The 25,010-nt window shown below is 35.8% G+C and overlaps 1 protein-coding gene across 5 annotated transcripts in view; it reads right to left on the bottom strand.

Annotated features, from left to right (window-relative positions):
* Positions 1 to 25,010, bottom strand: part of SBF2 (SET binding factor 2) — a 215,209-nt gene that overhangs the window by 65,550 nt on the left and 124,649 nt on the right. For all 5 annotated transcript variants that reach the window (XM_015864003.2, XM_015864005.2, XM_015864006.2 and 2 more), the window contains exons 11-16: positions 24,051 to 24,164; positions 23,400 to 23,528; positions 22,531 to 22,629; positions 19,491 to 19,695; positions 17,185 to 17,294; positions 15,587 to 15,736 (exon numbers count right to left, since the gene is read on the bottom strand). In XM_015864003.2, the coding sequence (XP_015719489.1) occupies positions 15,587 to 15,736; positions 17,185 to 17,294; positions 19,491 to 19,695; positions 22,531 to 22,629; positions 23,400 to 23,528; positions 24,051 to 24,164 (807 nt within the window). The remainder of the gene's footprint in view (positions 1 to 15,586; positions 15,737 to 17,184; positions 17,295 to 19,490; positions 19,696 to 22,530; positions 22,630 to 23,399; positions 23,529 to 24,050; positions 24,165 to 25,010) is intronic.

Raw genomic sequence — 25,010 nt, 5'->3', positions numbered from 1 at the left:
GAAGGATTTTATTTCATCGAGTACTTCGTATTTGGCTTTACCTGACCCTCAATTCTCATAGGTTTGTCTACCCTTATAACATATAAAAGACAGAATTTAATTGATGCAATTCAGATGGAATCACACAAGCATATCATTTTCACTGATTTTCTAAATGTTTCCTTTTGCTTTATTTTTTGTATTCAGAAGTTAACAATCAGAATATTTTCTCCATGCAACTGCATCACACTTCTGATCTCCCAGCAAGCCAACACAGGCAATGACACTTCAGTCAAAGAGTTTTTCTCTCCATGCCTCCACCCCTTTTTCTTTCTCAACAAATACATTTCTGTCTAGGATTCAAGACTAGTAGTTTCCTCTTTCTTGCAACAAATTATGTTTAGGAAATCAGGAACCTCAGTTTTTATGTGCATAAATTACACATTCTTCACTGAATTTCTACTATGCCCCAAAAGAATAAAAAAACACTACTAAAAAAGCACTACTTTTTTTCTTCTCCTTTTTTTTTTTAAGATACTGATAAACACAAGAATGCCATCCGTTGCGTCTAAGCACATCTGAGTTTCTTTAACAGAAATGCCATGCATGTTTCTGAATACTGTCATGAGGCCCATGGCAATAAAGTTCAACATACTCAGGCTGTAATCTTCTCCCAAGGAAATGGTTGGGATGCCAAGATGCCTTTTGACTTTTATTTCACAGCAGGGCTTCATTCACAGTGACTCTGTCCAAACCTTAAACTACACCAGCTGTGATAAAAGGTCCTGCATAGTAATTTGTAAAAAGTATTTGACAAATAACACTCAAGCGATACAATGCGTTATTATTCATGATTGAACAGTGATCAATATTCATTAGCTATTCAGTTTGAAAGGGGTGATTAATTCACAATACATATACAGACTGCAGAGTATGCCTAATGTCCCAGCAGACTGCAAAACATACTACTGGTTACTTTATAAGGCACTTCACAGACGGCCTGGTTAACTGAGTTAGTTAACAAAAACATATATATATATAAAATACTATTAAAATAGGTGCAATATCCCTATGTAGTCCAATTATCACTTAGCAAATTGGTTCATAAGCACAAACTACACATACCTATGCATTCTAGCATCCATTTGGAGCACAGCAGCATCTCTAATAACTCATTCACAAAGTCACAAACTTTCAAGTATGTATGTATGTTCACATTCCTTAATTCTAATCTTTGTTAAGTTTCACGGGATTTTCTAATTTTAAAACTTGCAATAAAAAAGCGTCAGACATCATTAGTGCACGTTATATATGAGCTTTTAATTATGAATTAACACCTTTCCAGTATTAGATTTCTATGGTTATAAAAAGTGATTCAATGAGAAATCATTTTTTCATTTTGGGAAATACTGTTTGGATGGAAGAGGAATCTTATAGCCATTTTATGAAATGCAAAGAGACAACAGTCATCTAAAACAATGGATCTACCAGAAGACTCTGGGTCTGATTCACTACAGAGAGATCGAACAAGTTGAACAAATGAAAGTTGGAAATAGTAGAGACTGAAAATTTTCCATTAAATAGCATATAATGTTAGAACTCTGTCATCCATCCTAGCTCCCTGCCCAGCTGTATCTTGAAAACTTACAGAAATAGGGATTCTACCATGAACCTGGGCTGACTGTTCCAATTATTGATTGTTTTCAATGTAAACAAAATATTTCTTCTATTAAGATGAAACCTATACTAGTGCATGGAAGTTTAGATATTTCAAAAAGAAAACTATAAACGAGACAATTTTTGATGGCACAGCAATTTTTAATTATGTTATAACCCTCACTGACATCTTCTAAACTCCAAGTTTCTCCAAGTTTTCTTTGAGTTACTGAGTTAATTATTACTGAATTTCTGAGGAAACAGAAATGAAAATGTTGGACAAGACCTCCATGAAGGCAAGGAAAAGATTTGGGAGATCTAGCCTGGACTATCTCATCTTAGGGAGCAAGTCCTCATATAAGGCCTTTTTGGATACAGGAGAAATAAGAAACTGAGGACAGAAAGCACATGCTGACAGGGGAAAACATCAGATCAACATCTTTGTTGACTTGATTGACATCTTTGCTAAAATAACAAGCCCTGCAGCTGAGTGGTGCACAGTATGCAGCTGTGACTTTAGCAGGGCAGTTGATGCAGGCTCCCTTGGTATAGTAGCCACACTGAGGAGAGATGTTTCACATGGGTAAGTGGATAAATAACCGGATTGTCACTGAAAAGACAGTGACCAATGGTTTAAAGATAAATAGGAGATTTAGTTATGAGTCATGTTTTCAGGGGTTGATATTGTAGCAAATAATGTCTAATGTTTCCATTAACAAAGTGGAAAATTGCATGAAACATATCTTAATTAAGTTTACCAATGACACCAAATTTGAGGAAGCAATAAATTGCTGAATGGGAAGACTGCTACTAACTCGCATCACATGCTGCTGGAGAATGGGACTATCAAGAACATACCAACAAAGACAAGTGCAAAGTCCTGACCATGGGATGTGCTAACTCCATGAAAAAGTATAGGAATCATGTGCTGTGCTAAACCTGTCAAAGTAAGATCATGCTCTAAAATTCAAAAAAAGGTGCAAATTATCTTCCCTTATTGCTGCAGACTCTTCAGAGCATAGAAAGTTCCAAGAAATAGGTAAACTAGATAATACTGAAGCTGAATTGAACAGGTGTTCAAAATGAGAGGAGATGCAAATATTATGAAGTACCTTGACATCGGGAAAGAAAAATATTATAAGAAAATCAACTGGCAGAAGAAGTTAACGGACTTACAATACTGAATTTCTTAAAAGAAATATATGAGATAAAGAGTAGAAAGTTGGAAACAACTGGGAAGACTTAGGGAAGAAAGGAAGGGGAAGAATATCTATCTAGTACTAAGTCAAAATCAGTAAAAATTTTAGTATTATTTAAAAATACACTCATAGAAGGGGCAGAAGAACAAAACAATTAGAGAGTTTAAGGATTTTGTCCATGGGAAGGGAACTGCCAGCAGAGTCCACAACTGAAAATCACCCAGAATACCTAAATACATAAAGGGAAATAATTATGTATGACAGGAAAAAATCATCAGCGAAAGCTGATGTCAATTTTATATATATGTGTGTGTGTGTATATATACATATATGTGTGTATACACACATAGTATATATACTTATATGTATGTATACACACATATAACCATATCATTAAGCACACAAACATATGCACATCCCAACTGCATCTGGAGGTTTTTGGCAGGTGCTTCAGGGAATACACCCACATGTCTGTCATGCTTTTCCCACAAACTGCAAGTGGAGTTGCTTTTTGAGGTGCATTTGTATTTGACATCTTCTTGCTGGACAGCTTCAGCTTTTCTACACCAACCTTTATAGTACTGAGACACTTTGCTATGGTTTTGGCAGAGATATCAGTCTATATACAGCTGCACCAAAGGACAACAAGAATGACAATGACCAGCTGCTTCTGGAAGAAGTTTTTTTGGATCAGCTTCATTGGTGCAGCTCCATTTCTGATTCGCAAAACAAGTGTCAGCTGCTGGAAGCAGATTTTTTTTGTCGTAATTCTGCCTCTTACAAGGCTGTGAATCTTCAGAAAGTCCGTAAGGTCCTAAGCCCATGCTTAGGCACAAATGACATTTCCTTAGTTGCACCAGTGAATTTGATGAAACCTAAACTGTTTGCTGCCAACACTGCAGCCAGACCTCTTGGCTCCTTAAAAGAATACAGTGCAAGTTTTCTGTTGAGTTTAAGAAAGTAGCTCCAGTTTTAACAACTTTAATAAAAATTACTGTAGAAGTTGTTTAATTCAAAACTCAAACTTCAGGCAAAAAAGAAACCAACAACAAATTCATGGTTATATAACCCTAGTCACTAAAAGTTGTTTAAATGGCTCACATACAAGAATAACTAAAGCAAATCTGGGAAACTAAAGGACATGTGTAGGGCATGGTAGTGAAGCATGTTGCTGAGCAATGTCCATCTTGATTAAGACATCAAATCTGCGTGAGCAAGGAAGAATGTTCTTGAAAAGCTTGGAAAGCTCAAGAGATTCAGACATTTTAAGAGCTGCTTGATTTAGTACAGTGCTGCTTCTTTTAAGATAACATTCGTCAGTGAAATACACGCATTCTAATAGAAGTATTTAAGCTACAGGAAATCCTAGGAGAATATAGATGTTTCATTTAATTTATTGTGAAGTGCTTTAAGTGTACAGGTTGTACTTTCCACTGCACGTGCAGCAGCTTCCTTCATATGGATACAGGCTTTATTTGAAATCTTACACTTCTGTGGTTCAATATAACAAGTATGGTAAGTGGAATTAGTGTTTCTATGAAATTTTTATTAAAATTTAGTTCCTTTAATGTTAATAAAGTGTTTTTCTATGAATATAAATCAAAACAAGGGTGAGGCATTTCTTGTAGGAGAGAAATAAAAACAATGGAATAAACCGTACAACAATTTTGAACTGGCAATTGTGGACGTAATTTCCAGTATTAAAATTTCTTGCACTAATACTTCTCTCTGGGATTTTCAAATGGCAGCAGGAAATCCAAAGTTTAGAATGCTGTGAAGACCCCCACTTTGGTTGCAGAAGTGAAAAAGCAAGCTCCCAAAATATACTGGTTTGCACACCTAGATGAAATGACATCTTGGATGTTCTCAAAACAAATTCCTGCTCTTTTTTTTTTTTTTCCCCCTAGAAAGAGTTCTGTAGTGCAAACACAGAAAGAAGAAGTAATCCCTGAGCTTGCTGCATAGACCAAAGAAGCAGAAGCGTGGTAGGGAAACATCAGTGTAGCCCAGCCTTTCAGTAATACTGTTTGTCTGATACAAACTATATGAAATCTTGGCATGATCCTTTTCTTTCCCTGTTCTGCAGCCTTCCAAAATCATTTCTAGCAAAGGTATCCAGCTAACTAATCACAGAGAACGTCTTCGTAAGCTTTTGAGTTGCCAACTATTTATTTATTGTCTTATTCCTGACAGATCATCTCCTGGGCTATTTTATCTTCCTTCCTGAAGGGTTTATTCCAAATGCTTTTCTGTTTTATTCCTATCCTCTTGAAAGTACAGGGAGGAAAAATGTATACAGGGAAAGGGGAATTTTGCTATGGAAGCAAATAAAAGGCAATGAAATCTCAGGAACCATCATGAACCAATTAAAGGTCAACCAGGGGATCAGGCCCAGTCAGCATGGGTTTATGAATGGAAGATCCTGTCTGACAAACCTGATTTCATTCTATGACAAGGTGACCTGCTTGGTGGATAAGCGTAAGGCTGTCACTGTGGTCTACCTGGACTTCAGTAAGGCCTTTGACAATGTCCCCCATAACATTCTTGTGGAGAAGCTGGCTGCCCATACGCTCCACTGAGTGAAGCACTGGCTGGATGGCCAAGCCCAACGAGTTGTGCTCAATGGAGGTGAATCCAGTTGGTGGCGGGTCACCAGCAGTGTCCCCCAGGGCTCAGTGCTGGGGCTGCTTCTGTTTAGCACCTTCATTGATGATCTTGAGTGAGTGCACCCTCAGTAAGTTTGCAGATGACACCAAACTGGGAGGGATTGTTGATCTGTCAGAGGGAGAAGTGCACTACAGAGGGACCTGGATAGACTAGATCGATGGGCCAAGGTCAATGGCCAAGTGTCGGTTCCTGCATTTTGGTCACAACAACTGCAGGCAATCCTACAGGCCTGGGGAGGTGTGGCTGGAAAGCTGCCTGATGGAAAGGGACAGCATAACATGGCAATTGCAGCAGTATCTCTGGATCCACCTCAATAAGGGCATGATAACTAAACAGAATACATTTTCACCATTGTCTTCAAAGTATACAACTCTTTTGACTGACTTTACACATGACAGCCAAGTGTCTGCCAAAATTTATCACCTCTGCAGCAAAAACACGGAGGTGCTGCTCACCTTACTCAAATGAAAATCTCTAGAAAATACCTTATTATTAAATGTCAGATGCAGATCATTTTGAGCAAGTTAAATACAGAAATACCCTATGTGCTGAATTTTTAGTTTGTCGGTATCCCTTCAACCAACACAATTCTTTTCAGCAGACAACAATAACATGGGCTACACCACCTTATAGCAGGAAATAACTAATAACAAGATCAAATGAGCGGAAGCTTTTATCAATACCTAAAATAATGTGATTATTTCATTTGGGTGCATAAACACTGTTAGAAATACATCTATATTTAAAGATATAGAATGTCTGATTTTGGAAGGGTCCAGTGTGGGGCCACAAAGATGATGAAGGGGCTGGGGCATCTCACATGTGAGGGAGGGCTGAGAGAGCTGGGGCTGTTCAGACTGGAGAAGAGGAAGCTCAGGGTGTGTGGAAGGAGGAAGCAGGGTTGGAACAGCTAAAGTATTAGGAAAAGCATATCACCTGTCATCTTTTGCTAGCATACCAATAATCATAAAGAAAAACTACAGAGTAATACCATAATACTGAAAATCACTAGATGATTATTGCAGAACCTTACAGTATTGCAAACATTTCTGTAAAGCAGATACGTCTCATACGTAAATAGCGACTCAAAACAAGTATTGAAGAAATGTTAAATTAACGTAAAGTGCAGAAAGTTACAGAACAGCAGGCTTCTAGCTTATGTTCTTCTGATGCAGTGATTTCCTAAACATAGTCAACAAAGATACAACTATTTTGTAATAACAATTAGAAATTTAGTTGGCAGTCATGAGAAAAAATAAGTTGGAGAAATCACTATGGAGTGATGATAAAATAAATACAAGAGTTTTAATATTAGTTTTTAAATGGCTGCCAAACGGTGAACATTAAACGAAGTAAGAATACATAACACCTAAGGTGTGAAGAAGAGTAAGTTGTTGCACATATAGAAAGTGAGTCCTGGCTCCTCAGATCATCAAAGCAAAGCTCAGAAATGTACACCCTCAAAATGCTTCCTTGCACTTGCCTGGGAAACTGAAAACACACCAATCCCCTGTACTTCAACCCCACTAAGTGGGAGAACTTACCTGGTACCTTGATTTCACACACAGAACATCAACATCCTCAGCTGCAGGTTAGTCCTGATGACCTTTTCATGTCCCTTCTAACCTGAGCTATCCTAGAATTCTACAATAATTCTACAATAAATATGAGAAAGTAAACAACAAAGAAGGGCAAAAAACAAACAACAGAGGTACTCTCATGCTGAAACAAATGGCAGAGAAAAAGAAGTAGGACATGAAGAAAGGTATACAGAACAAGCTCCTACAGGCATCTATCTCTTCCTGAACTCAAAACTGCCAACCAAACTTCATTTTTACTTAATTATTTCAGTTTTCATTTCTAAATAATTACATATTCATACAAAACTCTGACAGAGTCAAGTTTTTACAGTGGTATGGTACAGGCAGGTTTAGCAGCTCATATAAATTGCATAATCAAGTGTTGTATAGAGTCTTCCCAGTAAGTTTTGGAAAGGTTTCTCTCTGGAAAATTTTTACTGGAGAATTTTGAGCATATTTAGGTTATGACTTAAAACGACTTCATCGGAAACTAATTTGTTCATGATTACTTTCTTATTAGGCTGTTGCCTGAGTAGCCAATGACATTTCATTACTACCATGGAGATTACAGGCTCCACCAGAATTTCAGCTACCCCCAAGGACCTCTGAGGTCAATCTCTTATTGACAAGAAAGCTAAGAAACACACTTACTCATTCTATTTATTCTTTTTATTTTTTTTTTTTAAATCTTGAAAATCAGGTAAGAATAGATGTAGGAGATTTAAGCAGTTTGTTGTAGTTTGGTTGGTTATTTTTTGTAAAATACAGAACAGTCCCTTTACCAAGAAGTAACTGGGAGCATGTGATTCTCCCTCCCTACGATACTCACTCCCTTTTTATGCAAGCATCCTTACTTCTCCTGATGCTCCCTTAAATGTATATTATCCACAAGTGAAGCCAAAAGTTTTAAAACTGTTGTGAAAGAAACATACACCTAGAAAACATGTTTACTTAGGTACATTTACTTTAATCTGACGTAGCAAAAAGCACCCCCCCCAAAAAAAAAAAAAAAAAAAATCAGAACTGTCCCCTCAAAAAAAAAAAATAAAAAATCACACTATTTATAAGTATTAATGGAGAATGATAAAAGTCTGAATGGATAACGACATCCGACATCAGAAAAGTTTGTTTCTGTACCCAGACGTTTTCTGAGTGCCTCACTATTTTTCCCAAGCTCTTGTGGAAAACCACACTGAAGAACAGGCAGTTCTCCCAGAGTTTCCAAAGTGACCTCAAAATATATGAATTTCAAATAGGCCACTGAAATTGAATTTTTGAATAATCAGAATACTCATTTATTTTAGTACACCTGTTCTTACCTGAAAGCAAAGGATGCCCCCAGATGTAAAGCAAAGAATGAATACTACCAAGGGCACCACGATTAGACTTCAGGTAGGATCTTCCATGTTTCCATAAAGCTAGCTTTCACGAGCAGCCAATTACGTTTTCCTTGACTGATTTTAAGTGAATCAATTCTTATGCCTATTGTTTTTACATGTAAATTTTGCCTTCACTGTGGTACTAGAAATTACACAAGATCAGTAAAATTCATATCTTTGCATTATACCAAATTATCCTCAAGCAATTCTTTGCGATGAGTGTGTATAAAATACAAACGGCAGCCTGAATCTCTTATTTAAAGTTCACTGAAATAGAGATAATCAAAGAAGTTGAATACATCTCAGCATCCCACTTTTGATGCTCTGTAATTATGGTTTTCGTGTCTTTGAGCCATACGACACTGCTCGTCCACTATGCCTGAGAGGTAATGAAAAATAAAACACTGCAAGACTACTGTCAATTTTCTTCACAGAAACTATGCTTTACATGCTAATCAGCTCTGTAGGGGCGGAGGTGAAATGGATGGGAGATTATGAAGGTAATAGCCATCTATCATAATCAAGCTAGGACCCAAGTCTACGACTTTCTTAAACGTATAATTCAGAGGCTAAGTAACAAATTGTGTTAACAGGACTGTAGTTGTGGTCTGTGGCTTTTAAACAGAACCACATATGGTTACTATTTCAGCTATTCCCTAACGACAAAGGCAAGGTTCCAAAATAGTCAATTAAAATAAGTATTCTCCTTTAAATGGGGGGTTGGTTTTTGGTTTTTTTTTTTTGTAGTTTTTTTTTTTTTGTTTAAGTTCATAAATAAAATTGAATAAATTCCAATGAAATCAATAGCTTAGAATCCTTAGCTTGGCCCGAAAACAGTACATGAGAGGCTATTTTAGTCCACTGGTTTTGCCTACATTAACATATGTTCTCTTATGAAAAAAAAAATTTTTTTTTCTCCCTTGCAAAACCTTTTTCTACTGTTCCATACACCTGGAAGGAACAAAGAATATTATATAACAATTCTATGCAACTTATTTAGGCATACAAATTCTCTGAGTTGATATTTTCTCAATTAACAGCAAAGCAAGGGTTTTTCACAGCGTTTATATGACCAGAGGAATTTGCATTCATGTCAAAGTAAGTTATTTTTGTTGTCTAAAGACAAATAATCTACATAGGAAATTAATTATATTTCTACTCTCGCAAACACTGTCAAATTTTAGACTGTTAAATGTGTCACTGTAATTCCAATCCCCAGCTCCCAAGTGGAATTTTATAGTTAAGACCTGAAGAATTTTACTGGGGGAAGTGGAGTAAGGTTGTTTGTTTCTTTTAGATTATAACCTGAAGTCATTTTTTAATACTTTGATACTTTGTTGCCTCAGTACATACTAAAGCTGCTCCTTCCACCCCCTCATCTGCTTACAGCAAGGAATTACTAATCTTCACTGTAGCTTATTTATGTGGTATTTTCGTGTACACCTTAAAAAACAATTCACATAGGTCATAAATCTGGCTTAAAATTTTGTTGTTGTTGTTCCAGAACTTTGCACAGATTTCTTTTTATATGTAACAGTAGAGATACATCTATTATTGTAATGAAATTTATTCCTTAAGACTTTTTCCTTAAAAAAACAAACAAACAACAACAACAACAAAATTCATTCTAAAATGCCACATATGCTCATTGCTTTGTGTCACATTAATGCATTTGTGAAAGTTTACACAAAATATTGACAAAGCCCAGAACTCGGCTGTACTTTATAGTATTTCTCTCAACATCATACTTCAGTTTTTGAACACAAGCAGCCAACATTTCAATTGTTTAAACCAAAGGTTATATAAACATCATAGCAACCAAATGATTAGAAGACTTCTAATATATTTTTATGTTCTGTTTTAGAAATGACAGCATGTGAAAAATAAATAAAAGATGATTATTTTATAGCAGACTGGCAACTTTTTGATGAAAATTCCCAAAAAAGAATGTGACGTGGGGAAGACCAGAGAGACTGCGTTAGACAGAAAAACTCCTGCCCTTCACTTCAGTAATAAAAGACTGAACTAAAGCCACGTGCACATATCCATATGGGATGCCATAGAAATATGCTCAATGATTGGGTACCAAACATAAATACTGCATCACATTTTCTTTCTTACTGTATATAAGAAGTGACACAATATGGATGAAGTGCATGTACATATGTTTAATGGTATTATACACAAATCTACGCTGAATTATGTCCTCGTTCTGAAAAACACAATATATATGTATATAACATTCTTAATACAAATACTTTATATTTAATAAAAAGATGGAAAGCATAAATGGAAAACTTGTGAAAACAGAAGTCACTGATTTCACATAAGTTGCTTTACTAGTGAAAAGCCTACCCTTTTAAACATCAAGAAACATCTTTTAAAAAAAAAAACAAAAAAACAACCACTTACCTTCCATCTCTTTCATGAGCAGGCTCCAGAGTCACTACACAGCAGTATAACACAATTCCTAACCCAGACTTATTTTATTTACAACAGCGAGTAGCATACATGCACATGTCTGCTTTTCATCAAGACAACCAAAAACATTTAGAACACAGAGTTATTAGAAATGTGCGGCAGCCACAAGGATGCAATTAACAGTAATGAATACTTAAGAGCAGTCAGAACATACCACACCAAGCTCCACGAAGCTATGTGGTTTCAACACAACACTGAAGTGTGAAAAGGGTGTCTCATTTTTATTAACCTATCTGCAAGCCATGTAGGATCTGACCGAAAGCATCACAACACAGCCACAGATCAGCCATCTGCCATTGGGATGCCCTGTATTCTGTGTATTTCCCCCCAAATGCTTACATTGCTTTGGAAATGCCATGTAAAATTGCAGCTGACCCCAGCCAGTTCAGAACCCCACAGCAACAGGCAGCACCAGCACTCAAGTATCTCTGCTGATACTTTTATTAGCAAAAATACCCTCCCATTGTGTACTGTTTGTACTGAAACACTAAGATTGAGAAAAAGTCAGAGTTACTTCAGCTTACCAGAAGCAAGGACTAGAAGCTGCAAGGTGGGAGCAGTTCTGTGGGTGCACGTTGCATAGGGCCTCTCCCTGAGGAGAAGCCCCAGTTTGCTGCCCTGCTCCCAAAGATATTCCCGCCAAACCTGGGGGCAGCGGGATTTATATAACCCCATGACTACAAAAAAGATCCAGTTGTTAAGAACTGATTAATTAATAGAGTTAATCATGGCCCTGTTAAACTTTTTAATTTGTTAAATGTTTTCTTTGTTTTGAAATACTTTAAAATACTTTACAATAATGCCGCTGTTCAACCATCATCTCTGAAAGTGACTGCTTCCAGGAACACAAACCCAGTAACAAATGGCAGGCCATGGAATAAAAGGCTGAAAGAAAGACCTCCTATCACCCTCCAAAGAAAGATGTTTGGCAATGTAGTTTTCAACATAAAATATGAGAAATGCTAGTTCATTTAACCTTTATATTGCCAAGAATTTGAATCATATGACACACACATGGTTGATTTTCTCTCAGGAGTAATAAAATCTTTCTTGTTATTGGATGGTATTTGCAAAACTGAATTCTGAGAAAAATGGCTAAGTATGAAAAATTGACCTCAACATGGTTTTGGCCATTATTTCTTAATCTGCATTAACAATAAAACCATTGCTCAAAGCATAGTTACATAGCAAAAGCACTCCTCTGCTAACATATAGCCTTTTTAGCTCCTTAAGAGTTAGTATTGGCGGCCTTTTTAAAAATATGAAAATAATTAAAAATATTTCATTAGAGAAAATGAAAACCTTAAAATAGAAATCTGCATGTAGCTGCAAATAATTCTGAGGTAACCACAACAGCAGATATCAAACACCACAAAAGCCATTTCTAAAGTAATATTTTCACATTTTTCACATTATATTGCTATCTGTATGAATAAATTGCCAATCAATAGATTAACACAGGTGGTTTTTAACAGTAATTTAGTTATATAACATATGGAAAAGAATCTAACAACTTCTGCTACCACAGACACTAACCGCTGTTGTAGTACAGGTTGCTTTAAGTGCTTGCTGGAATGTATGACTTCTCAGGGGAAGAATTCTTAGTCAGGGAATGAAAATAACATTTTTAGCACGTGGCCAAAGACTACTCAACCCCAAGAGAGTGAGCTTAAATGAATCCTCACGTCATTTTTATTTTTATATTACTATGAATGATCAGAAATAATTCTTTCATTTCATTTCATTTCAGCAGCAGTAAATGGTCTGCACTTCACAAATGCAAACAGAAAACAGTAAACCACTTTTTTCACACATCAGTACTGACTCACTGCATCATATCTTAACTGTGTTTGCAAAGCTGTCTATCTACCATACAGCCTGGCATGCAACTCTGTACTTGATAAAGAAGGCAAATTAATCTAATGTCGTCCTGTACAATTCCATACACCATGGGTTTATTGAAAACTTGCAGCAATGTCTTGCTTGATACTTTCAAAATGTAAGTAGGCTAAAGAAGAATAGTTGAAAAAAATGCCACACTTGGACTTAGAGACTCATGCTGACAAACACCAGAGATCTGGCAAACACAAGTTTTGTCATCTCTACAGAAAGCAGAGAAATACCCTTTTCTTCCCTTCCTCCCAGTTGCAAAATGGTTAGAGATCAGATACTTGGGGAACTACAGCATAACATATATTTCACTGAAATAAAACAGCTATTAACTTGAAGAAATGCCATGAATATTTTATTCCTCTTAATCTATTTTCAGGCATTATGGGAGCAGACATGTCACACCAGGTATAAAAAGACTAGCAACAACTAACAATATATGTGGTGGGATTACCAGCATTGTGTTAATGTACTACTTTTCATCAATCAAATGAGTATATAGAAGCTCTGAAAAAGTATCTGTTTTTTATTTTAATAAACTCAAGCAACACATGCATAAAAAAACTTCACACTAAAAACGAGGAAAACCTTGAACAGCAATGCAGAGATGGGCAGTAAACTGTAAGAATGCAATCTTGCTGGCTTTGTAATATGCGGTAAGACAAAGATTTCTATACATGCCAATCATACAGTTTCACATTCAAAAGACACTTACAGAATTAAGCAACCTGTACACATTATTATTAACAATTCACATTATCAGTAGCAGAGGTTAGCTGGGTGAGGAACATCAGGGTTCCTGTCTCACAAGGAAGTTTCTTTTCCCAGGGAAAACCATCAAGCTGGGATGTACATAACACACATCCCAGCTTAACCCACCACAGCCAGGACTGTGTCCAACCTATCACCTATATCCCTTGGGTCCTCCCTTCTTCGCAGCTTTCATATTAGCTGCCATATGCTCCTAGGCAATAACAATATTTGTTTCTTTTTTGGAGAAACTAATGGAAACAAGCAATAACATTAACAGAAAAATCTGCGACAGGACATTCAAGGACAATTCCAATAGTTCTGTAAGGTCTTAAAGCAATACTGCAATCTAACACCCCAAAATTACATCATCATTAATTTGGCATTCCCCTAAAGCATGACCATATTTTCAGTTATGCTCACATTTCTAACATCAAGTTTCTGTACTTTTCTAATAGACACTGTTTGAGCTTGATCTCATGACCTGCAGTTAACAGAATTCATTCCTCTACAGCAAAATGCTGACTTGCTGAGACTCTTTCAGCAAGGACAAACTTAACTATGTTCTTAATAATATATTTTTGTCTTGAACTGATACAGAGAAGCTCCAAAAATGTCACAATTTACATATCGTTCCAAATAATGCAGCTGAACAAAGTGCACAGACAAATTATAAATCAAACTTTTATCTTAATAAATAATTTCATGTGTCATTAAAGTGGATGTACTGAATACTAACTAGCTGCCCAGTGTCAGGAGTTCAGATGTTTTCACATTGGCTAAGCTTACTACTGAGAAATGGAAATTTCCATCTTACGTTTCAAAGATACAAAAATACTATCAGGAAATAAGGAGAGGAAAAAAAGGGGGAAAAACCCCACCCAGTGCCTCCTTAATCTATCTACCTATATATATATATGTTTCCTCTGCATGATTTGATTTTGCTACATTCATTAAGAAAAATAACAATCATTCTACCTTACTTCAATATGTCTTTACAGACATTCATTTCCATGAACATTTGAAGACCCCAGAAGGACCAAAATAATTCTGGAGTGAACATTAATTTTTCACAAACAGAAAAACTGCATTTGCTGACTTTTTAAAAAGTTAATGTCAGTGTTTCTTTCCTCAGAAAAGGAACTTTGCTCAACTCAGTATTTTCTTCTTCCATCTGTTAAGATGGGACAAATAAAGATATTTGTATTTCCTTCCTGTTGTCTAAAAAATCTGATTTTTTTATTATTTTTTTTCCCTTTAGGACTAGGACCAAAATCTGCGGTACATCCAGAAAATTCTGTTTTCTGGTTTGAAGTAAAAATCTATGACTCTGGAATGTACAGCAGGCGCAACAGTACATTTATTATATGATTAAATTAGAACATTGAACCAAATGAAGATCAAAAGGAGTCATACATATACTTCATTCTCACAGCTACCTGCTAAAAAGTTTACAACTTACTTACCAATAAATCATCTGTAGAATAAATTAATAGATTAACCGAAACACCAAAGAGAGTTTCTGACACAATGACACAAAAAACTAGAGCTACAACTATGAATAATGGAGGTAAAAAGCAGATGTTTTTCTTCAAATATGTTTCCACTTGTGACAACAAAGAAGAAAAACTTACCTTTTGATAAACTGGGCAGAGGTGTTATACATTTTAGAAACTCATAGTTGAAAACTACCCAGAAAAGTTCATTAAAAAATATGCAAAGCTATTATGAATCTCTTCAATATTTAATATTGAATCTAAATGCTCTCTAAATTAATAAGAATGGAAACAGTTTCCTTTCTATTTTGCATACAAAGCAGATGTTTATAGATCTTTACATTTTCTCCTTTATCTGCCCAACTACAAAATGTCTTAAATCACTCTCACCTAATATCTGCTACATCACTGTAATACGTGGTCCTATAATTCAGTTATTTTGCTTCTCCACATGACTTTATTTATCACAGTAACATAAAGACAAAGAACCAAACATTCCCATATAGTACCTGCAAAGCACAGTTCATCATTCGTACTATGTAGTCAAACTGCTGATGGTCCAGTATCGCTCGATTTTGTTTAACATGCAGGCCTAATTCCTGTGTCAGGCAGTGCCGGGCTGCCTTTCCTTTTAGGGCTCTCAAAGCTGCAGGCAAGGTCTGAAGGAAAGAAAATCTAACTTCAATAACTTGAAATAGCAAAACTATGATTGTCATGTATTCTTTATCAAGAAACATCAAGTCACAGTACATACAGTATCTGAATGACTTCCAGGCTTGAATATCAAACTTTCATGTAACAGACTCAAGCAAAATCAGACTATAAGTACAATCTTTACTTTCCATTGTCATTTTGTTTTGTTTTGTTTTTTCCAAATGCATTAAATAGCATCTTTCATCTACACCTCTAAATGGAAATAAGTGAATATAGAAAGGCACAAAATGAACAGGAAATCAGAAACGGATTACTATGCATGAAAGCACATGCTGTATCTGTACCAGCCAGGCGATATCTTGAGTTCGCATATCAAGGTCAGCTAGCAATGTTTTTGATAAACAGCGAATGACAAATGGTTTTAAAAGATGCATACCACTCATAGCACTGAGCCACAAGACTGTTATGAAGTTTACCCTAAATCAGGGCCAATAAAATATTTATACCAACGGCTTAATGATGAAGCAAGTGCTACCTCAGTGATTATCAACTGTGTCCCTTTAGGGTAGTTTTAATAGACAGCAAAAGATAAACAACAAAAGGCAGCTTATTATCAAAGGACAACATTTCTATGCAGGGTATGAAAGTACTGCTGAAATCTTCTAGTTGACCGCAAGCTGACAATGAGGTTAAAAACTACTGTGCAACACAAGCATTCAAAACTCTTTAAAGAGAGCTACACATTTTATTAGGATTTCTTTCACATGCATTTTGATAGGCTATCTTAGGAAACCAGAGTTTCTTGGTTTACATCACCTCTCAGATATACAGATGAAACTATTCTGAGAAATCCAAAGATTTCTGAAAACAATTATACTGCCATTTTCAGATGCACAATCAGGTTCGAACACGTATCTGAGTGATCGCTCTAGAATAGAAATATTAAAATCTAAAGGCAGAATCTACAAAAAGGGATGGCATCTTAATGTCAAAAAATAAGGATGTTAACAACTTGAACACCTGAAAAAAACCTGATATGAAATAATGACCTCTGAGTTGCATGAAACTATTGACTTTTAAAAACAGCACAATTAATCAACTGAAAATTTTGGAAGAACTGTGGCTGACAAATAGTGGCATGTTTGTATATATCTTCTGTTTACGTGCCTCAATGTAAACAAAACATGGTTAGATCAATACACAATTATTCTTTAAAAAAATTAATCATGTGGACAATACTATTCACAATGGTAGTATAAGTTAGCAAATTTACACATGATGATTTTCCAAATTTATTTGCCTCATACTGCATATAAGATTACTTTGAGATTGTTCATTTTATTATTTACTTCATCACTTAAATTACATAAATAACACTGTCTGAAATGTAAGACGACAAAAAATAATTCGTGCCAACGTTTTATGTAGGAAAGTTAGAATTTTATTTTATTACCTTTTCAGTCTCCAAAAATTTATTTTCAAAAATGAAGGCGATGCAGTTCCTAACAACTTCCAGTCTTTGTGCACTATTGAAAACTGTGCTTCCTTTTTCCATTATGGAAACTAGTACAGAAAGAGAAGAATAAGCAGGTATGAATGTATTCTGCAACAGTCACAAAGAATACCAGAAAGTTCTTCAAAACAAACAACATGCCCTCCATTCTATTCTGATAAGCAAATACTATCACTAAGCATATACAGATGGAAACATAGCATCTGGCTTTTTTCCTATGCTACTTACATCAGAGCACTCTGATTTTTAACTAAAGCAGTAGATGTTCTCCGTTGGTTTTCTACAGGCACAAGAAGATTCCAGTCTTCAGAAGAAGTTAACATACTAATGAAATACGTAAATAAAAAGAAATTGATACAAAAAATGTCTGTATGTATATATAAATACACACACACACACTTGTTCCAAAGCAAATTTGCTGGGATCTAAAGCTTATTTTCTTAACGTGGTGATCTGCTGTGAATTTCAAGAAAAAAATGAGAATGGGTGATCTAACATCCTTTTCCTCTATTTAGAATCTAGTAAATAGACTATAGATGCAGAATAGTTTGATAGTTTGTTGTTGCTGTTTTTGTTGTTTGTTTTTTGGTAGCTTTTTTTTTTTTTTTTTTTTTTTTAAATAGATAATGAGCTCCTGGTAAACAAGGACATTGACACTGATGACAGTTGGGAGTATGGCTGTGAAAGTCATTTGAAAAAAGTTTTGATACAAAAATACACTCATTAAGAAAGGAAACTCGGAAACACTTTTAAAGAACATAACAGATAAGTAGCAGATAAGACAATAAGATTTAAAGATAAAGTGAAAAGTAATGGCAGGTAAATGGAGTTTACCCTCTTTTTACACAAACTCAAAGAGAAACAGGTCACAAGAGGCCATCTAGTTCATCCCCACTGTCCCCAGACAGGATCAACTCTATTTATGTTATTCCTCTTGTTTGTCTAATAAGTTCCCAAAGTTCTGTGATAACAGACTCTGTGGCTTCCCAAGAAATCCATTCATATGCCTCACAATCTTCACTTTACCAAGTTTTTCCTGACAAATAACTTCAGTGCTGTAATTACACGTATTAATTCTTATCACTACAGATTATTCCCTTCCTCTTTTTAACAGCCTCTTACATAACTGAAGACTGCTACTACGTGTCCCCTCAGTCTTCTGATTTTCAGTCTAAACAACTCTCCATCTTTCCACACACATCACATTCTCCGGACTACTGGTTATTCTTGCTGCCTTCTTCTGGACTCCCTCCAACACAACCAAAAATGCAGATGATCTTCCAGTGTCCAAAAATGGATACTGACTACAATGAAAGGATTTCTTCACGGGGTTCACTGATTGTACTCCTGTTTATACATCCTACTAAGATGTTTGTCTTTTTTTGCAATAGTTTGACATTACTGGATCATGTTTGCCCTATTATAATCCCAAAATGAATTTCTGAAGAAATGTTGCCTCGTCAGTCAAGCATTCCCGTGCAACTGCAATACATTATTTGAAGAAAAAGGGTAGAGAAGGACAACACTCAGAGATCAGACATCAAACTTTCCATGATTAATTGTAATTCTAAATCCCTTCATGAATAACTTTACGGGCTCTACTAGCTTCCTGTATTCTGCATGTTTACTGAATATGCTTTTTTATGCCATCATCCACTATCCACATTAAGATGAATATGATTATGATGAACAGAATTTTTCTGGCATTAAAACTAAATAGAGAAATTCTTTACATCTGCTCTTTGTATTTAGGTGAAGACAGTTAGATACATTTAAATAAAGCCCTCTCCTCAGCATCCCCCTTCTCCGGGTTGAGCAAACCAAGGTATCTCATACATCTTGCCCTCTAGACCCTTCACCACCTTCGTACTCCACCTCTGGAGGCTCTCTAATAGCTTTACATCCTTATATTGCAGCAGCCAAAATTGCAAAGACTGGTTGAGGTGAGGCCAGTGCAGAGTGGAGTGGAATAATTTTCTCCCTTGACTGGCTGGAAGTGCTGGTATTAGTAGAAAATGATAGATAAGGTCTAACCTCCGCCTCCTATTCCCCAGGCTAAAGGACTCTAGCTATCCCAGCCCTTTCTCATGTGTTTTGTTTTCTAGCCCCTTCACCAGCTTGGTTCCCCTTCACTGAATAAATTCTAGCCACTTGGTACTTTTTCTTGGTAGCAGTACACTGCAGCCATGCTGATCATATATTCAGAACATGAGAAACAGTAGAAGTCAGGGAACAAGTAAACATACCAACAGGGGGACCTGCCGGAACAACACATTTCTTGTCACCCCTAGTGGCAGGGGGGGCACCCTGACTCCTTGCAAGGCCTTCCTGGAGCAGCTCCTGTACCCGGCACTCATTGATCCGGGGGAATGGGAGGATGTGAACACGCAAGTGGGAGCCCTCTGTGGGCCGTGGCACTTTCTGGAATGCTATGTGGGGATTGGGATTCTCCTGCAGGGCAAAGGCAAAATGTTAGACAAAAATCTTAACTTGTATTACTAGCTGTGTCAACCATTTTTAACACCGTTATTACCTGTCGTACCTAAGAGATTAAGCCAAATAACACAGATGACCAATGACATGTTTGAAATTTGTGTAATCTTTGATTCATTAAACATAGTATTTCCAATCTTGTTAAATGCTTTTATAAAATTATGTTTGTCAAAATTCAATGTAATTCAAAAAAGAAAAAGAGCAAAAGAAAATCACAGTTTAACTTAGGTTGCTTTTATGCTTTTTTTCCTCAAATAGCTGACAATCTTCTGATTTTTTTGTCCGTTTTCTGGCTTCAGGTTCTACCTTTTCCAGAGATCTAAATACAACACAAGATTTCTACTACCATTAAGAGTATCACACCTTGCGTCATAAGCAATGTATTACTAATCAAATCAAACAATGTATTTTCTTCTCTTCATTCACATACCAGGGGTTGTCATTGGTCATATCTGACCTTACTCTTATTCAGTTTTACTCTATGCTGCTCCTTATAATTGGCTACATACAGCTGCCGAAGTGTGCCATTTAATCAATCAGATTTCTGTTACAGAAGCGCAAGCACCTTGCAATCAAACTGAAAACTTGCAGTTAGCCTAATGCTCTCGTTTACAGAAGCCAAAGGCAACAAGGAGACTGAATACGTCAGTTTGAGACAAAGCAGTCTCAAACTGATACACTTGGTCTCAGATGCAGAAAAACAAACGAGCTACTTAGCTGTACAAATTCTTTGCGGAGAGTTTAATGCAACAAGCCAAAAATGTAGCTATTGGGATGACAGTAGCAGATGCCAGGAGACACAAGGCTCAGAAAGGGAACACAAGATCAACAGGGGGTAACAGATGATATGAAATGAGGAAAGACGACAGAAAGGAAAAATAATTATTTCACATTCCATTTCATGGACAAGAGAGTTCCACAGGAAAGATACAGAAAGAGTTACTTTCATCTTGGACATCTCAAAGCTAATGCCAGCTTTGCATATGCAATGATACACAGATCAGGAATGTAGGTCTAATGTCTTCAACTACTGAAGCAGTCGATGCCAAAAACTTGTCTAGACTTTCCACTTGTACCAGCTAGACTAATAAAAACATTATTTCTCCCTAACAAACCTTCTTTCTCATAGGTATTTAGACTATTACAGCTACAATATGATGACCATTAAAACTGTAGAATAATATTAGAATATTTCATGTGGTGAGATTAAGATGAGATCACTCTAAGCATGATTTTTGGAAGCAATGTTGCTTACCAAAGTACATTATTTAAAGATGCATTATCATTAAAAATTTGACTTTTGAAGCCATTGACTTAGTGGTAGTGACGCACTACAATGTCAACCGCAATGGTATAAATAAATCTTATCATGAGAACAAATAAAAATGAAAAAGATTTGACACTGATTTTTAAGAAATAATTTAAGTGAGAAGTTGTACATATACAATGGATTCCTCCATTACAAAAAGGCATGTATATAGAGAGAGGGAGGCTCACAGACATACGTAGACTAGAAAACAAATACAAATGTTCCCCATTTTATTACTAGTAGTTCAGAATCATACTATCAATTATAATTTGGAACAATGTTTCTATATTTAAAGGACATTACAACATTAATCATATGCTTGTAACACTGTAGCCCCAAGCACTGTAAGAAACAAATTAACACAACAAAAACAAACTCAACCTTCTAAAAGATAGCTCGATTTTACTGAAAATTAAGTGTGCTATTCCTCATTTTTTTTCTGCCATGCCTTCTTCTCATTTGAATCCACATATCTCCACCATCTAACCAAAAAGAACCAGATTAGTTTACCTGATTATTGCCCACTAACTTTTTAATGAACCTAATGGACATGAATGCTGTAGAACTGTCAATCAATAAATCTTCCATTAGTGTTAGCCTGAAACAGAGACCTGCTCAAAGACAAGACACTATGCGGGGAAAAAAAAACTAAGCAAAACAAAACAAAACAAAAGGCAAAAAACCAGCCCAGAATTTAGCACTAGTTAGAAATTTCTGTGTTTTTTATAGCAGCACAGTTGTAAATTATAGTTCTGGGGAAGTGGGATACAGAAAAAGATAGGGTGATAAAGGTGTTGACTGATTGCAAAACAGATATTGCTCTGTTGGGTCTGAATAACGACAGGAAATACGAAGAGGAGGCAGATTAGCTGATGCCAAATAAAACAAGTAAACAATAAAAATCCCTGTTTAATGGAATGTTAAGGGAATGTAGAAAAGCACTGTACAACATAAAGGCATGATAGGAAGGAACGAATGAAACTGGACACAATATTCTAGGAAACCCAAAGAGCCCGAAAAGCAATCTATAAGATGTTAAATAGTTAACACTTGCTGAACATAGAAACCAGAGGCCTGGGTTACACAGCAGGGCACATCTGCTGGAAGAACACACTACACCAAACTGGATATATGGTTTTCTTATGGGAAACTGCTGAGGTAAGATAGGAGACTTGTTCAGTACAGATAGGTTGCACCAGAGAAAATAACAGTTCAAATACATTTAGTGAATATACATAGAGGAAACTGTGTGCTAAATAGCAGTAGGACATCGGTAAATCACTATTAACTTTAATAAATCAGTTTTAATATAATGAACTTCCTTAACATACAAAATTGTTGGGATTTAAAGTTCCAAAGTCTATATTTATACTGCAGATGATCATCACAAGCAGTCATTTCTGTTCTCAGATACCAGATCAAGTTCAGAAAACTGAATTTTCAATGTTACTAATTCTGAAGTGCAGTAGGTCAAGTAAACTTACATTTTTGAAGAGCTGTTCTGCAAGTTCTCTAACATGCTTTATCATTTTTGGTGGATTACCTTCGTCAGCCTTTATTCTTTCAACTTCAAAGGCTACCAACTTAAAAAAAAAAAAAAAAAGAAAGAAAAATATTTACAATTCAACTAGAAGTAATTTCTTCGTTGTTTAAATTATGGAATGTTAATATTAAATTAAAACTGAAAAAGAAAAAAGGGAAAAATTTGCAGTCACCTCGTTCTACAACATGACATATTTTCACTTATATATAGAGCTTCTGCTGCCAGATCTTATAGACTAACCGAACACAAAAATCCTACATACTCAAGTCATTCCTTTAGCATTTCTAATGCTATAATGTACATTTCTCAAATAAACCGTTGCTAAGCAGTTAATACCAAACTCTAATTGTACTGCACATTCAAATAAAAAGCAGCAAAGAAAAAGTATGGAACTGATTTTTAAAAGCAAAAAAATGTTTGTCCCAGTTCATTTTCTTGGGTATTTAATGTAATATTTCACATTACTTCTCCAGTGTTTCTAAGAACGTAATTAAATTACTCAATTCTGTACTAAACCATGTAATTCATTACACATTTTCAAACCTGACAATAAGAACAGTATTACCACGACCTATACATCATAATACAAAAATCTTTGATTCCATATATATGGACAGGGCATGATGTTATAAAAGTAAGCTAGAAACACATGAGTAATAAAAAATGAGAATACAGAAACTAGCGAAATTTTATATAACAAACAGTGAGTATTTGGAAGCACGTAAATTTTTAGAGGTTGAAAAGTTACAGTACGTTTTATTTTAATTCAGATTAAAAGAAGAAATAAACAAAAAATACAACAGTTTTCACCTCATCAAAAAGATCGCAGGCTCTAAAGGGAGGACCCCTCTCTGACACAAAACCAGCAAATGCCATTCCATTGAGAACTTTGGTTAGAAAGTCATTCTCAATCAAGCCTCGCTGGCCCAAAAAGGCAGCCTGCATTAAAGATAGAAAAGAATGCAAGTATTTTATCAGTATCAAAAATACAACAACTATGGTTTGTACAAGCAAACTATGCATTTTCAGTAGACTTCAGTTACATGAGGTACTTTCTAATTAAAGCTTCCTAGATTACCTAATTACTGTTTAAACCTGTATTTATACCAGGTGTGATGCAACAGGATTTTGATGTACACATTTACAAATCTCACAGAAAACAAAACTGGCACCTTCAATTATTGCCTTGTCAAAACATACATCTTTTCAAAATTCCTTGATGATTCCCCAAATGTTTCTTTATAATTAATTTTAATGTTGTTTGCATCATGTTTATCACTAAAAAGCACTGATTTTATGCTATGTCAAAATGAGATTAATTTTTGCATGTCACCAGCAATTTAAAAAAACACATGAGATTTAACTTTCAGTTTTGTAAACACTGATACAAAAGGCAGGCACATGGTAAGAACGTAACAACTACAAATACTAAGCAAATAAAAACAACTGCTTCACTGTTACCTTGTGGAAATGAATGACTGGTTCAGCGTGAATTCTGATCAGCTGAAGGCATGACCGGTATCCTTGGAAAAGTTGTGCAAATAGCCTAAGGAAGATCGCTCGCACTTCTTTATCCTACAAGCATTGAACACACTGTCAAAATATTTTCATTTTATAATTTTTTTTCATCCTTCATATAAAGCTAATTGATAGAATGCCTGCTAATCTGTTAAACAGAGCAGCTGTACATAACATGAAGTGCATACATACAAATCCACCTGATGCCAGGATGCTGTGTCTGGACTGTAACACCAGATTTAGAACATGCCCACCTTTTCTCCTGTTTTTCTTTTTTCATACCTGCATAGCACTGTCAGCGTCAGGGCAATGCAAATACAATTGTTTAGATGGTCATATGGTGAATCTCAGGTAGGAATTAACATGAGTGAAAATCAATGCTAACGAAAGTAAAGTGAGTATCTTGGCTAGAATTTGTTCCTTATGATAGAGTGGCTCTACAGTGCCATTGGAGGTGGTGACACTGGAGCAGGTTTATTTTTATCAAATTGAGTAGGGGAGTGCTTATAAAGACATGGAAGTGCTAGCGGAATTGATATGAACAGATGAGGGCAGCCTTGGGTCAGGGTCATCTTCAGGCCAGATGCAGTTAAAACCACCGCAATCAAATACTGCGTCATTCACATTATTTTCATTTCACTGCCAGTATCTGGTCAGACCACAGCTATGTCTAAAACCTGAGGTCCTAGAAAGTGTTTGAATAAATTTTTGAAGAAATTTTAACTTGAAAATTGCAAGCAGCAAAGAATATTAGACTACTGCAGAATACACCTTCAAAACAAAACCAATATGTACTTTAAAACTGAACTGGCTCTTCTATTTTAGTTCACACCATCAACCCCAGTTGCAGTTTCTTCAAGCTAATGCTAGTACCTTTACTAGGTTGTTAAGTTGTCATGGATT

The sequence above is a fragment of the Coturnix japonica genome, chromosome 5, assembly GCF_001577835.2.
Source record: "Coturnix japonica isolate 7356 chromosome 5, Coturnix japonica 2.1, whole genome shotgun sequence".
Taxonomy (NCBI): Eukaryota; Metazoa; Chordata; class Aves; order Galliformes; family Phasianidae; genus Coturnix; species Coturnix japonica.
This window is presented reverse-complemented; position numbering and strand designations above follow the sequence as displayed.